Source organism: Recurvomyces mirabilis (assembly GCF_035927965.1).
Source record: "Recurvomyces mirabilis strain CCFEE 5264 chromosome Unknown scaffold_16, whole genome shotgun sequence".
In the NCBI taxonomy this organism is placed as follows: domain Eukaryota; kingdom Fungi; phylum Ascomycota; class Dothideomycetes; order Mycosphaerellales; family Teratosphaeriaceae; genus Recurvomyces; species Recurvomyces mirabilis.
The window spans coordinates 376,668-389,416 of NW_027041950.1; the positions used below are offsets into that span (position 1 = coordinate 376,668).

At 53.7% G+C, this 12,749-nt stretch overlaps 5 protein-coding genes across 5 annotated transcripts; 4 read left to right on the forward strand and 1 right to left on the reverse strand.

Annotated features, from left to right (window-relative positions):
- Positions 1–657: 657 nt before the first annotated feature.
- On the forward strand, positions 658–3,681 carry LTS14_006410 (uncharacterized protein; the record flags this gene model as incomplete). Its single annotated transcript, XM_064839106.1, has 3 exons — positions 658–1,243; positions 1,299–1,912; positions 2,065–3,681. 3 exons carry the CDS (start codon positions 658–660, stop codon positions 3,679–3,681), a joined length of 2,817 nt encoding a protein of 938 aa, XP_064693354.1.
- An 815-nt stretch (positions 3,682–4,496) lies between these two features.
- On the reverse strand, positions 4,497–4,974 carry LTS14_006411 (uncharacterized protein; the record flags this gene model as incomplete). Its single annotated transcript, XM_064839107.1, has 2 exons — positions 4,497–4,750; positions 4,806–4,974. The coding sequence occupies 2 exons, from the start codon at positions 4,972–4,974 to the stop codon at positions 4,497–4,499; spliced, it is 423 nt and encodes a 140-aa protein (XP_064693355.1).
- Positions 4,975–5,521: 547 nt separating this feature from the next.
- pli1 (E3 SUMO-protein ligase pli1) lies at positions 5,522–7,925 on the forward strand (the record flags this gene model as incomplete). The annotated part of the gene is made up of 4 exons (XM_064839108.1): positions 5,522–5,675; positions 5,771–5,977; positions 6,032–6,094; positions 6,148–7,925. 4 exons carry the CDS (start codon positions 5,522–5,524, stop codon positions 7,923–7,925), a joined length of 2,202 nt encoding a protein of 733 aa, XP_064693356.1.
- A 736-nt stretch (positions 7,926–8,661) lies between these two features.
- ERG3 (c-5 sterol desaturase) lies at positions 8,662–9,881 on the forward strand (the record flags this gene model as incomplete). Its single annotated transcript, XM_064839109.1, has 2 exons — positions 8,662–8,981; positions 9,056–9,881. The coding sequence occupies 2 exons, from the start codon at positions 8,662–8,664 to the stop codon at positions 9,879–9,881; spliced, it is 1,146 nt and encodes a 381-aa protein (XP_064693357.1).
- A 1,651-nt stretch (positions 9,882–11,532) lies between these two features.
- LTS14_006414 (uncharacterized protein) lies at positions 11,533–12,679 on the forward strand (the record flags this gene model as incomplete). Its single annotated transcript, XM_064839110.1, has 2 exons — positions 11,533–12,328; positions 12,549–12,679. 2 exons carry the CDS (start codon positions 11,533–11,535, stop codon positions 12,677–12,679), a joined length of 927 nt encoding a protein of 308 aa, XP_064693358.1.
- Between the last annotated feature and the right edge of the window lie 70 nt (positions 12,680–12,749).

The following is a 12,749-nucleotide window of genomic DNA, read 5'->3' on the forward strand; positions in this document are numbered from 1 at the left end:
GGACAGAAGGTTCTTAAGCCGGATTGTCTGACCAGCCATGCGGTGGAGGGCTCGAAAATGTAGGGTCTCTTCTGTCGAATGTCTTTGATGTGATCTGATCCTTGCTATGCGCAAGGATCCGGCGATATAGCACTGCTACTCCCACCTCTCGTCACTACACGTCACGATTCTCACGACGCGATTACTGGACGCATATGCTGCTCGTCGACCTTCAATTCAAGCTACTTTCTGGATCTGGGCTTGGGAAGAAGTGCTAGACTCTCCCAGCAGTAGCACGTCCTCAGTACTGCTTGTGCGCCTGGCGAAGTGCAACGCGGGCAGCACAGCAAGATGAAGGTCACATATGCTTTATTCTCGATACTGCTCGCATCATGCTGCGCTGAGAATTTGGTCGGCCGCGTTGGCCTGATTAAACGACAAGACTCCACAGAAGTGTCGACGACTCGAAGTTCCTCAGCATCCCAAGCGTCAAGTAGCGACAATGCTTCATCGTCGCCATCGTCTAATAATGCTGCGTCCTCGACAGCGACTTCATCAATCAACGCAGCATCGACCACCAGCAGTGCGCAACAGACAACGGCAGCTAGTAGCGCCACATCAACGACCAGCTCGATTATCTCGTCTGATATATCGACCGGCACTGTCGCCTCGACAGCTATGCCCACAGAATCTGGAGCGGCCAATGCTACAAGTGAAGCAGCCACGCTACCAATCCAGCCCGTGATCACACCTGGACTCGGCATTGCGGGTGTCATCCTAATGGCAACTGGAATCGCACTGGCTCTTGTCGGCATTAAGCACCAATGGCTTCATGTCTTCCTGAGTACTGCTTTACTCACTGCGCTGGCGGTGACAGTGCTCATCGTCTATGTCATGAATCCGCCCGTCCCCAACGCTATTCAAGGAGCATATGTGGTCGCCGCTGTCATGACTGGTCTGATATTTGGTTCGCTAGCCCTGGTCTTCAAAGAAGTGGCTGAAGGTCTTGGCTGTCTACTAGGTGGCTTCTGCTTGTCAATGTGGTTCCTTACGCTCGCCCCCGGTGGCCTCGTTTCCTCCACGAGTGGAAGGGCGATCATGATCGCGGTCTTTTGCCTTGCTTTCCTTGGCCTTTACTTTAGCTATTATACACGAACTTACGGCCTTATATTCTGCACCGCATTCGCCGGAGCTCAGATTTCGATCATTGGCATCGATTGCTTCAGCCGAGCTGGACTCAAGGAATTCTGGATGTACATTTGGAGTAAGTTGAAGTGTGAAGAGACATTTGTATATTGCATAATGCTGACATTTCACAGATCTTAACAAGAATGTCTTTCCTCTTAACACAAACACGTACCCGATCACTCGTGGCATACGAGTCGAACTGGCATGCACCATCATAATCTGCCTCTTTGGTGTGATGTCACAATTTAAGATCTGGAAAATCGTCAAGGAGCAGCGAGAGAAGAAGGACGCAGCTCGTCTGCAAGCCGAGGAGCAACGTGCTCAAGAAGAATCTGAAGTCGGACGAGACATTGAGGCGAGCAACGGCAAAGAGCTCAAGCAGTGGGAAGCTGTCTATGGCGACAAGAATGCCTCCACTCTCCATATCGATTCTGGAGTTGGTTCATCGATTGCAAGCGGCCCTCGTAAGCAGTCTACAACGATCAGCGAGCGACAGATAGATGAGATTGAGATGGATCCAGTACCACGATCTGCATCCAAGCGTACGACTGTGCAGAGCGGCGTGCCTGCGGTAGTGCTCGAGGATGCGTCAGAGAGGGCAGATAGCCCAGTGCTAGGGTTGGAGTCTGTCGAGAATTTGCTAAGCAAACATGATGGCACAGTGGATGATTCTGAGGATGGCTCCCGGACTCCGTCAGCAAGACAGTCACTCGAGGAACCGCCTGCTGCCCAGGAGGGACCCGCTGTTGTTCCTCTTCCGTTCACTATACCCGGAGCTGAAAAGCACAACGAGGCAGATTCCGACGCTGAGTCTATTGGGTCACGACGCTCGGCAAAGCCGCTGTGCATGAACGGCAAGTCATGCCACTCACAAAGCTTGCATTGGGACGAATTCAGAATGAAGAAGATGATGACGACGACGACCGGGCATCTTCTGTCGCTGCTGTCGACGATGCCGCGTCGAGGAAGCATCTTTCTATGCCGAACTCTATCTACATCCGGGACCACGACCACGAGCTGACCGTCCCGGTACCTCCTCTTCCTCGAGATCGCTCGCCAGACCCTAGGCGTTCCGTCGTGGAGCTGCCGGTCAACGAAGAGGACGATGAGGCTATCGTAAGGTCACCGACATCCCTTGATGAGCATCCTCTGCCAACTGTAACCGCTCTGAAGCCGCAACGACGAAGATCGGTCGAAGAGTCGAGCAGCAGCGCCCTACCTGGGCGTAGGCTGTCGGATGGCGGTGCAGACGACATCACTGTCAGTGGAAACCTGACGGATCACCTTCCCGGAAAGCTCTCAAAGGTCGCCATGACTTATCGGACGAACGAATGGGCGAAGCACATTGCAGATGCTGACGAGCCAGTCGCACCAGAGACGGAGTTGGGTAGCCAATCGCCAGGGATTCAGGTGGACACCGCTTTTGCTGAGGAGGCTGCCAAACCAGTGGACGTCGAGGCACTGACACCAGCATCACCAGTGATGGTCCGCAATACTTCGCAAAGCTCGAGCAAGAACCCATATCGCGAGAGTATCCAAGCCACGCCAAAGCCACTAGCGAGGACAAGTAGCGGCGCAGCGACCCCTATCTACGCTTTCCGAAGCGGCTCATCAATGTCGCTGAATAGAGGAAGCAGTGGCAATACTAATCAAGTCATGCGAAGCAGCTCAGCTATGACCCTGAACAGGCAGAACAGCAGCAACAGCATGTCCGCCAAACCAAGAGCATCCGTACAAGGTCTGCGAAACGTCTTTGCGCCACTCACAAGCCAGCCATTGATCGAGTCGCCTATGGAGGAAGACCAACTTGAAGATGCGGCAGATCCTGGTCCTTCTCGTGTCCTACATTCCGCCATGAGTATGGCCAGCATGAGTAACCTGATGGGCGAGCGCCAGACACGTCTCAAGAGGAAGCCAACAAGCACAAACTTCAACGTTCTTGCCGCGCAGCTCACCGCAGGCGATAGCGGCAACACAGACAGCCTAGACGCACGAAACGAGACCGTCTATAGTCCCGGCTCAGAACGTCAGCAATTCGTCGCGGAGGAGGACATGACCCTCGCAGAACGCAAAGCCGTGATACAACAACGCGAAACAATGCAATCCCCGACCTTCCGCGACCAGTCCTCCAGCCGCCAAAGCGCCCGGTCCCTCGGAACCTCCTCACCCATCGCCCCAGCAGAAACAAACCACAGCACCCTAATCTACGACTCCCACCAACCCAAACGCACTAACACGGTCGACAAAGCCCACCAAGCCAATATGCTCACCCAATGGCGCGCTTCCATCCAACAGGAAACTGCGGCCAAACAACCTCTGGTTGAGAATCATGCAGCGCGGCAGGCGATGTTGAATCAGAGGCAGATGGCGGAGTTCCAGTTACAGAACAGGCAGGCGGAGAGGAAGAGGCGGGAGAGTGCTGTTGATGTTGCTATGAGGACGGGGCAGTTGCATGGGGCGCATAGGGATGCTTTGAGGAGGATGCAGGCCAAGGCTAGGGAGTCGACGCAGTGAGGGAGTGAGTGTGGTTGATGGATGGGATTGGTGCCGTTTATGAGGATTGAGGGTGGAGGAGACGGGTGAGGTTTTTTCTTTTTGGTTCGATGTGATACCCTTTTCTGATTCAGACTTTCGTTTTGGAGTTTTTTCGCTAAGGGGCGGGATAGTGGGTTATGGGTTTTGGGTCACAGGAAGGGAGGGGGTGGGATGACAGGTGGGATGGGCAACAAACAGGACCGGCGGGAAAGCCAGGCAAATAAAAGACATATCAGGGGCTTTGGATATAGCCATGGATGGGGCACATACGGCTACAAGGCATGATTTGATGAGTATAGTAATGTTATCAAATTAACTGCAATGGACTGCTCGTATATACATATTCGCCTGCTCCATGTTCTCAACCGGAGTTTGGCATTAGCTCTGGCGAAGCATGTGTGTCTTGATCCGCTCCTGGTCGGAGAAGTTCGCGGTCGCATTACTGCACGATGGCTAGCAATGTTCGCCCCGCTCGGTCGTCATGGTCTCATTGGGCTCGGTGCTTGACTTGTTGAAGAGAAGAAGAGGGGCTTCCATTCTCTCGACCTGTTCTACTATCTGCCGTCAGGCGCTACACTGGCTAGGGAGACGATTCTGCGAAACGGGGAGCCCGTGGTTGATCGTGTAAAGCGGTAAGCGTGGCCACACTATTGATTCGGAATCGATCGATGCTCGCATGCCCCACTTCAGGCTGCGGATGGCCCTCCCAGATCCGTAGAGAAGTCTCGTTGCTGGTCCTGGTCGTGCCCCATGTCAAGAAACAGGTATCTGGCACGAAAGAGTCCTGCTGTTGTTCATCGCTTGCTCCGCTTTCTGGCATTCGCCTTGGCTTTTGCAATCCCGGTGGGCGCAAAGACAATATCATTCCTGTTCCTCCGATGCCTCGTCTTCTGCACCCTGGAGGCAGAGCGAGAGGCTCTGGGCGTCTTCTTGGCATCCGGACCATAGTCGAAGACACCTGAAGCCCTCGTCGGCTCCTTCGTCTTGCTTGTCGTGCCTTCCTCTTCGACCTGCATCTCGTTGCCGGCTTTTGCGTCCTTCACAGTTTCTGTCTGTAGTGTTAGTCGGTGCGTACCATGGCGTGAGCATCCTACTAAGCGCACCCTCAGTCTCGACCTCCATCTCAGCTCTTGGTGGTTTTGGCTGGCTTGCCAGTGCCATCAACTTTGCATTCAGTCTCTCTTGACGAGCTGCTTCAGCAGGACCGAAGACCTTTTTCTTCAGCTGTTTGTTGTTCTTCTTGAGCGCACTGCTTCTTGAGCTCTTGGCCATGGCTGCGTTGCTATCTGTTCAATACTGCACCACGATTTCAAATTCTTGCATGTGAACGAAAATGAAATGTCCAGATCTTGCCGCTCCTCGGTACCGATCCCGCTCCCGTCCACGCTAGGATCTGATAGCGATTATGCACCCCGAATGGCTTTCGTCGTCAGGCTTTGGCGTTGGCTTTGTCGAAGTGATGCAGTGCGTGCCGGCATATGCTGTGCTCTCTTCACTACATGTCTTTTCATTCTCCTGCTCTCTGGTGAGTGTTGGCGTGATGCGAAGACACGTGATCGAAGGCGGGAAGCGATTGCCGTGAACCATCGCACCTTCCTCAGAGCGCCTCAACTTCATGAGACAACTTTAAGGCTTTCTTTTTCAATAACTTATCTTCAGCTGATTGACTGATCACCACACCGACACCATCGCTATCTACACTACTTACCCGTCACTCATGCTCCGCCCGAGGACTCGATCATACGCGCGCTCCTGCCCAACACCGCTCCGGTGACTTACCTGCACTACCACGAGCCTGTGCTGAGGCGCAAAGAGCATTATGGCGTCTGGCGGCCACATACTGCAAGCACAGAGGACGAATATCGAGACGCAGCTGAAGAGAGCCATTAACCAGGTGCTTAAGGAGATATGTAGAGCATATGGCAAGGCAGTTTCGGGCAACAAGGCCGAGTTGCAGAGGAGATGCATAGAAAGTAAGTCTTGGACAACCCCTAGGCAGAGATGGCAGTGAAGGAGCAGCAAGGTCACAGCATAGCATGATTGATATTGACGATACTGACTTTCACAGTTCTCAACGATATTGCGGCCAGAGGCGACCCAGTGGCACTTGACAACTTCAAGTATCGACTCACGAATGAAGGACGAGGACCCTCTACCCAGACTCTGGACTCACCGGCAAACACCTACAGCTCACCTGCACCCGTTCGTAGTGCGTACTCAATGGCACCTGGCAGAGGCAATGCGACACTTCCGAACAGGCAGAACCCCAAGCAATGTACGTCCCATATTCCAGATTTCGGCGCCAGCAGATCAGCTGACTCGGAAGCAGATTTCAAGGACAGTCCGTTCTACGAGATCGCAGAAACTGTGCTGCCATTGACCGACATTCCTGGTACGTCCACGCCATCTTCCCACCTTTTCGACCCCACTCACGAATCTGACTAGTGGCTCGTACAGAAATGCCGCAGAATCGGAACACTGTCAAGTGCAGCATCACTCTGACCACAGAGCAATCGCAACGTCTAGCTAACAGCGACATGCGCTTGCTCATGTACTGCGGCCTCGCTCAGTCTGTCTATTCGAACCATCCCATCGACATCGCATTCCCGAACCAGATTGAGGTGAAAGTCAACGATGACGATGTCAAAGCAAACTACAAAGGCTTGAAAAATAAGCCCGGCTCCACCAAACCAGCAGATCTAACACCAAAAGTCCGCACAAAGGCAAACTATCCAAACCAAATCACGATCACCTATGCGCTGACCACGAAGAGGTATGCCTTTTGCATATATCTTGTGCGGTATGTCAGTGCTGGGATCCTCACGGACCGCATCAAAACACAGAGTGTGATACCACGAGATAGTGTCATCAAGGAGATGCGAAGAGCCAATGCCGATCCAGACATCGAGGCAACGTCAACACGAATGTCACTTCGCGATCCGGTGTCGACTGTGCGGATTACTCTGCCAGTCAGATCGACTGTGTGCGCACATACGCAGTGCTTCGATGGAGCCATGTTCATGCAGCTGGTCGAGCAAGCTCCGCAATGGAACTGTCCAGTGTGTAACAAAGTCCTGCAGTTCAAAGATCTGTGCGTCGACAAGTATTTCGAGGATATACTGAAGCGGACGCCGCCAAGTATCGAGAAGGTAGACGTCGAGCCTGACGGTGAATGGAAGATGATCAAGGACGAAGACGATGACCACACCAATGGCACCAGTGGCAAAGCGAGAGCACCATACGATGATGACTTCGATGATGACATTGTTGAGCTGGATGGTCCTACAAACAAGGCAGTGAACGGCGTCAAGACAGAGTCAATGCCACCGATTGGTGCACCGGCTGCATACTCCTTCAACACCCCACCACTGTCATCACGAGAAGCATCAGTAGCGCAATCAACAGCTTCTGTAGCACGAGCCGGTAACAAACGAACAGCAGGCGCGGTGATTGACCTCACTCTTTCTGACGACGAAGATCAGCCGCCACGGCCAGCCAAGAGGCACGCTCCTACAACATCGTCCACAACGCACAAGCAAGGTACCACAAGCTCTTCCCATTCTGCTCCCGCTCCCGCACAACAGTCGTATACCACACCATCATCCTTATCGGACTATGGCCGTTTCTACCAGTCTCAACCTCTTCCGCCGACAGTGCAAGGGTTCCGCCAAGCTGACAGTTTTAGACCCTTGAGTGGGGAGGATTATAGATCTACTACTACTACGACGGCAGGCAATGATAGCATCAGGCTTGTGAATGATAGTTATAGACATGCCGGTGGCCAGGGCAATGGTTTCTTGCATGTGCCTGGCAGTCCACACAACAACAACAACACAACATCCTATCAGCAGTCATACACCAATGGCAATTTATCGAGTACCTCGCATTCACCCGCACCACTAGATTCCCCGTACAGTTCACGGGCTCAATGGGCTGGATCTTATCAACAGAACTCGCGACCCGCTTCATCATCATCACTTCATCCTGCCAATGGCACACAGCATTTCGCTATTCGACCACCGCCTTCACCTGGCGGATACCAGTATTCGGGCGTCACGAGTCCGCCGGCTACGGGTGGACAGGGCATGCGATTACCGCCCATCCAGACGGAGGCGCCGAGCACATCACATTATGGGTCTGCACTACCGCCTCCGCCTCTGCCGCAGGATAGTTTTTATGGGGGGTGGAGGAGCGATGGGAGTTATTCGGGGAGTCCTGGGTAGCTTGCCAAGTGCTATGGGAAATGGAGTACTGCCGCAGTGGAGACTGCTTCTTGATATCATGCTTATGTGATGGTGCTTCTTTCCCGTTTTTTAGGCAATGGGTGAAGCGATGATGGGGCGTATATGGTAGCGAGGCGTCTGCGGGGGCATGGAAAGATACCACGATGGGATGAGACTAGCTGGGATACTGGCAGCTGCGCGCGCGTCAGTGGAACGACGGCTGATGAGTATGGCGTGAGCTCTAGCTGCGTCGTGCTGGATGTATATTACTATCTTCAATCTATCTACTCCATTGCTCTTTCATACCCCACCGACATAATTCCTCAATCGTGCATAATCGGTCAGGGCCGAACAAATAAGGTTCGACCCTGGGGAACGTGCGGCGAATGGGAGGCGGCAAGGGTTCTGGAAGCTGTTGCTCCACCTCGAATATTAATTTTGGGGAGGAGGGAAATCAGACCACATTCAAAGTAGAATATTATTATCTCCGAGCTGGGCCGAGGAGGGTTTGTGTTCAAATGGGTTGGTGTGTTGTTGGATTTTGATTGTCTGCACTGTCCTGCTACCTCATACCACTCTCTTGGATCTGTCGAGTCGTACTGAGTGTTAGGTGGAGTGATTGGAAAGCTTCGGTAAGAGGAGAGCGCATAAGCACGACAGACGTCTCAGGGACAAGCTCCGCGCAACACAACAGGACGCCACCACCACCACCACCACTACCACTACCACAAAGGCAATGGACGTCGTCCTCGAGCTCGCAGACACCTTCCTCTTCGACCGCCTCTGGGCCAACCTCCTCCCCATCAACCCGGCCGTCGCCAACTTTGACCCCATCTCCACCATCACCGCCGGCTTCAAGGGTTTCGATTATAATGCCACATACAACGCCGCCTCTTCCGCAGCACTAGCAGGCGATGCGAGTCTGGCCCGGTCAGCATGGAGTTTCCAACCTTCGAGCGAGTGGTTTAGTGTGCAGCCGAGTGAATTTGCGTGGATGAGTCGGTGGGATCGGGATAATGTGTGGCGGCAGATGTTGACATTATATGTGATTACTTGGTAAGTCCGTAACAAACATCCACACCACACATAAGCACACCTCGTTCTAATCAGCCTGGGTTGGTTAATTATAGGTTCTTCGGCGCCGCCATCTACTTCCTCTGCGCCACCCTCTCCTACCTCTTCGTCTTCGACAAAACCACCTTCAACCACCCCAAATACCTCAAGAACCAAATCCGCATGGAAATCGCCCAGACCCAACGCTCCATCCCCATCATGGCCGTCCTCACCGTCCCCTTCTTCCTGCTCGAGGTCCGCGGTCACGGCTACATGTACGACGACGCCCTGGCGCCAGGCTTCACCCACCCCATGCTCAGCCTCTTCGGTTCCTGGTATAACTGGATCCAATTCCCGCTCTTCATCATGTTCACCGATTGCGGCATCTATTGGATCCATCGCGGGTTGCACTCCAAAATGCTATATAAACGCCTGCACAAACCGCATCATAAATGGATCATGCCCACGCCCTTCGCCTCCCACGCTTTCCACCCGCTCGACGGCTACGCGCAGAGTGTGCCCTACCACCTCTTCCCCTTCCTCTTCCCCCTGCAGAAATTCGCCTACATCGCCTTATTCACCTTCATCCAGATCTGGACCGTCATGATTCACGATGGGGAGTATGTGGCCAATAGTCCCGTGATCAACGGGGCGGCGTGTCATACCATGCATCACCTTTATTTCAATTATAATTATGGGCAGTTTACTACGTTGTGGGATCGGTTGGGCGGGAGTTATCGCCAGCCGAACCCGGAGTTGTTTGAGAAGGAGAAGAAGATGAGTGAGGTGGAGTGGTCGAGGCAGAGTCAGGAGATGGAGAAGATGGTTGTGGAGGTTGAGGGCAGGGATGAGAGGACTTATGGGACGGAGGAGCCGTTGCTGGGGAGTAAGAAGGTGCAGTAGGTTGGCACAATCAAGACGACGGTGTAACTTCTGGATTTCGGGTTATGAGATTAGCGGGCGCAATAGGCGGTGGGATAGAAAGGCTACCAGAATGCCGTACGACTCACGTCTTGCATTCATCCCCTTCTCTTCTGTCCATGGCGCCGCTCCTCTTATCCTTCTCTTGTGGTCTGCGATGATGGGGAGGCAGTAGTACTGACCGCGCGATTAGATTGGAACTGATGATTCTACTGATGGAGATGTAGCTTATGCCAAGCATACTGAACCAAGATGAGATTCAGATCCAGATCATTTCGATTCTGATCGTAGATGCCAGACGTGCATCTGAGGTCGTACGGCGCCGCGACAACGGACCGTGGCGTCCCGGATTCTGGAAGACAAGCAGCGAGAGTTTGGCCCTTCTCAATATGCGTGGTGGAGATCAAGCACGTTATTTTCGGCCTTTGGGTAGTCTGGGTCGTGGTCGTGGTCGTGGAGACAGAGGTGGAGGTAGTCAGGGGGACGGAGGTAGATGAGGTCAGGGAGGTAGAGGTGGAGCCAGAAGCGGAGGCAGAGGTGGTGGTGCTGCTCGTCAACACAATGGTCGTACTAATCATCGTGCGGACGATGTGGCTCAGGGACAAAGGGCCAGCGGGCCATCGAGTAGCCACCTGGTCTTACCACCGAATGTGCCTACGGGTCCTCCGGCGCTTAGCAGGTACGGTCCAGCTTCTGTTACTTCGTCAGGACCGCCACCAATCTGCACACAGCCGTCCATGGGCGACGATACAGCGATCATTCATCTCCGCGTTCCTGGAAAGTATACGGACTACTCCTGGTCAGCTGAAGCACTGTCTCTTGCCCCGACACTGGCTGCGGCACCTGGAACCTCGGACCCGGTCTTCCTGCCCTCTTCCAACGTTCGTGGGTACGTACTCTGGGATTACACTTCCAAGACCCACCCAAACGGTTACTCAAACATAACATCACGCACTATCTACTGTCCTCTCTGGACCCCCTATTCACGAACTGAAGCACCACATACTTTTCCCCAGCTCTTTGACCTCTGACGCTGGTGGTAATGCGGCGCTGGGGCTGAGCTTGGTAGGGTGGCCGGAACCGGTTATTTGGCTTACGGTGGAGTGGGAGGCGTGGACGCCGGAGGGGGTTGTGGAGTGTCTGAGAAGGGTTGGTGTTGTTTGGGGGGCGCTGCCTTGGGATGTTGGGATGTCAAGGGGGTTTGTGTTGAGTTTGTTGTTGTCAGGGGGTGGGAAGGGGGACAATTGCAGCGCGGTGGGTGCGCAGAGGGTAGTGGCACTGGTTTGCAAAGAGTGGGGGCTTCGGGCTATCGAGCTCAATCCCCTTCTTAATATGCTGATCTTGAAGGCCATGATGTTAAGTCACCGGTCGCGCTGTGAGGAGGCAAGAGTAAGCAGTGTTACGTACACACTTGCTCAGCAAGGACGTGAGGCGCATGATTGCTACACAAGCTCTCAAGATATTTGTCCTTCTGCTTGCATGACTGCGGTGGCGTGGAGTCATGGCTTTGAAGGGGTTCAGAAGTAGTCACTGAGCAAATCACAAAAACAGACCAGGCAGAAATGCTTATCAGCCGTGCTCCGGGTGACTGTCTGGCGACATCACCTCAGCGCAATTGTCTTCAGCTCAAGCCATGGCTTATCGAAACCCATGGGCGCGCGATCGTTATGGTAGGGTGGTCTTCCTGCCGGCTCATCTATCACCAAGTCAGGGTCAGGCTTACGACACAAGTCGCAGTTCCTCTATACAGGGCGCTGCATCGCAACAGTCGCCCATGTCGCCAAGGAATCAGGCTCCGCTAGTTACGCAGCGAGCTCCATCGACATCTTCCACGGCAACCCGAGGTCCGTCACAGCAGCAGCAGCAGCAGCAGTCACGGCAGCCACTATGCCAACAACCCGTTCCTGGTACCATGGTATTTCATCTACAAGTGTCCAGCAGCCCGGACGGGTATCGGAGCACGGTGGAGAGCCCACCCACCTCGGACCCCATTCTCCTCATGCCAACACATGTAAAGACTGTCCAGCTCCATGACCGTGTGCACGGCACTAGTCGCACTGTCTACTATCCTGCCGGTCTCAGCATCAGGGACGCGAAGCTTCAACTTCTCCCATCTGGCCGTCCCGACGTGGTTCTGGCACTGAATGTGCTCAGCCATCGAAAGGAATTCAGCCTTCTGTCTGGATTTGTTGATGGCCTGGGGCTGGAGGACTTTATCAAGGAATATAAGGATGCTGTTGCTTTTGAGCTGGGACGGAGACCTGGTGAGATTGAGCTGGTGCTGGCTACGAATGAGGCTTTCGATCGACTCTCAGGTAGGCGGAGCGATGGGGATGATGGGAGGCGGGAAGGGCGGCGGGAGAGAAGGCGATGGCGTGCACTAGACCGTGGCGGAGAGTTGGAGCCCGAGGGCCAGTTGTGGCAGACAGGTATGAGGTAAAAGTTGTGGGTTGGAATCGTAAATAGTCTGTTCTGGAGTACCGGTCTGACATAGTCGCGTTCTCTACACCTTTGCTCTCATTTCTGCCCCTACTTACGCTGTAGGAGTGCTAACGTTACTGTCTATGCTCGACCGGGTTGAGTCATTCAGAAGCACGGTCCCGTTCCTATGGCCTAGGTATGATCGCGTTGTGCATCGACGACTTGCAGAGATAGGCTCGTCTGTTCGATCCTTTGCCAACAGGTTCATCATACGATCCCAGATCGTTTGCTACAAGCAAATGATGGGGATGACTCACGATCGACTAGCCGTCATTACACCATGGAATGTATGGCTATAAGATCAGAGTGTCACAAGCCGCAATTAGCCAGAAGACACAGCGGACCATGACGTCCACTCGCATCAACCTC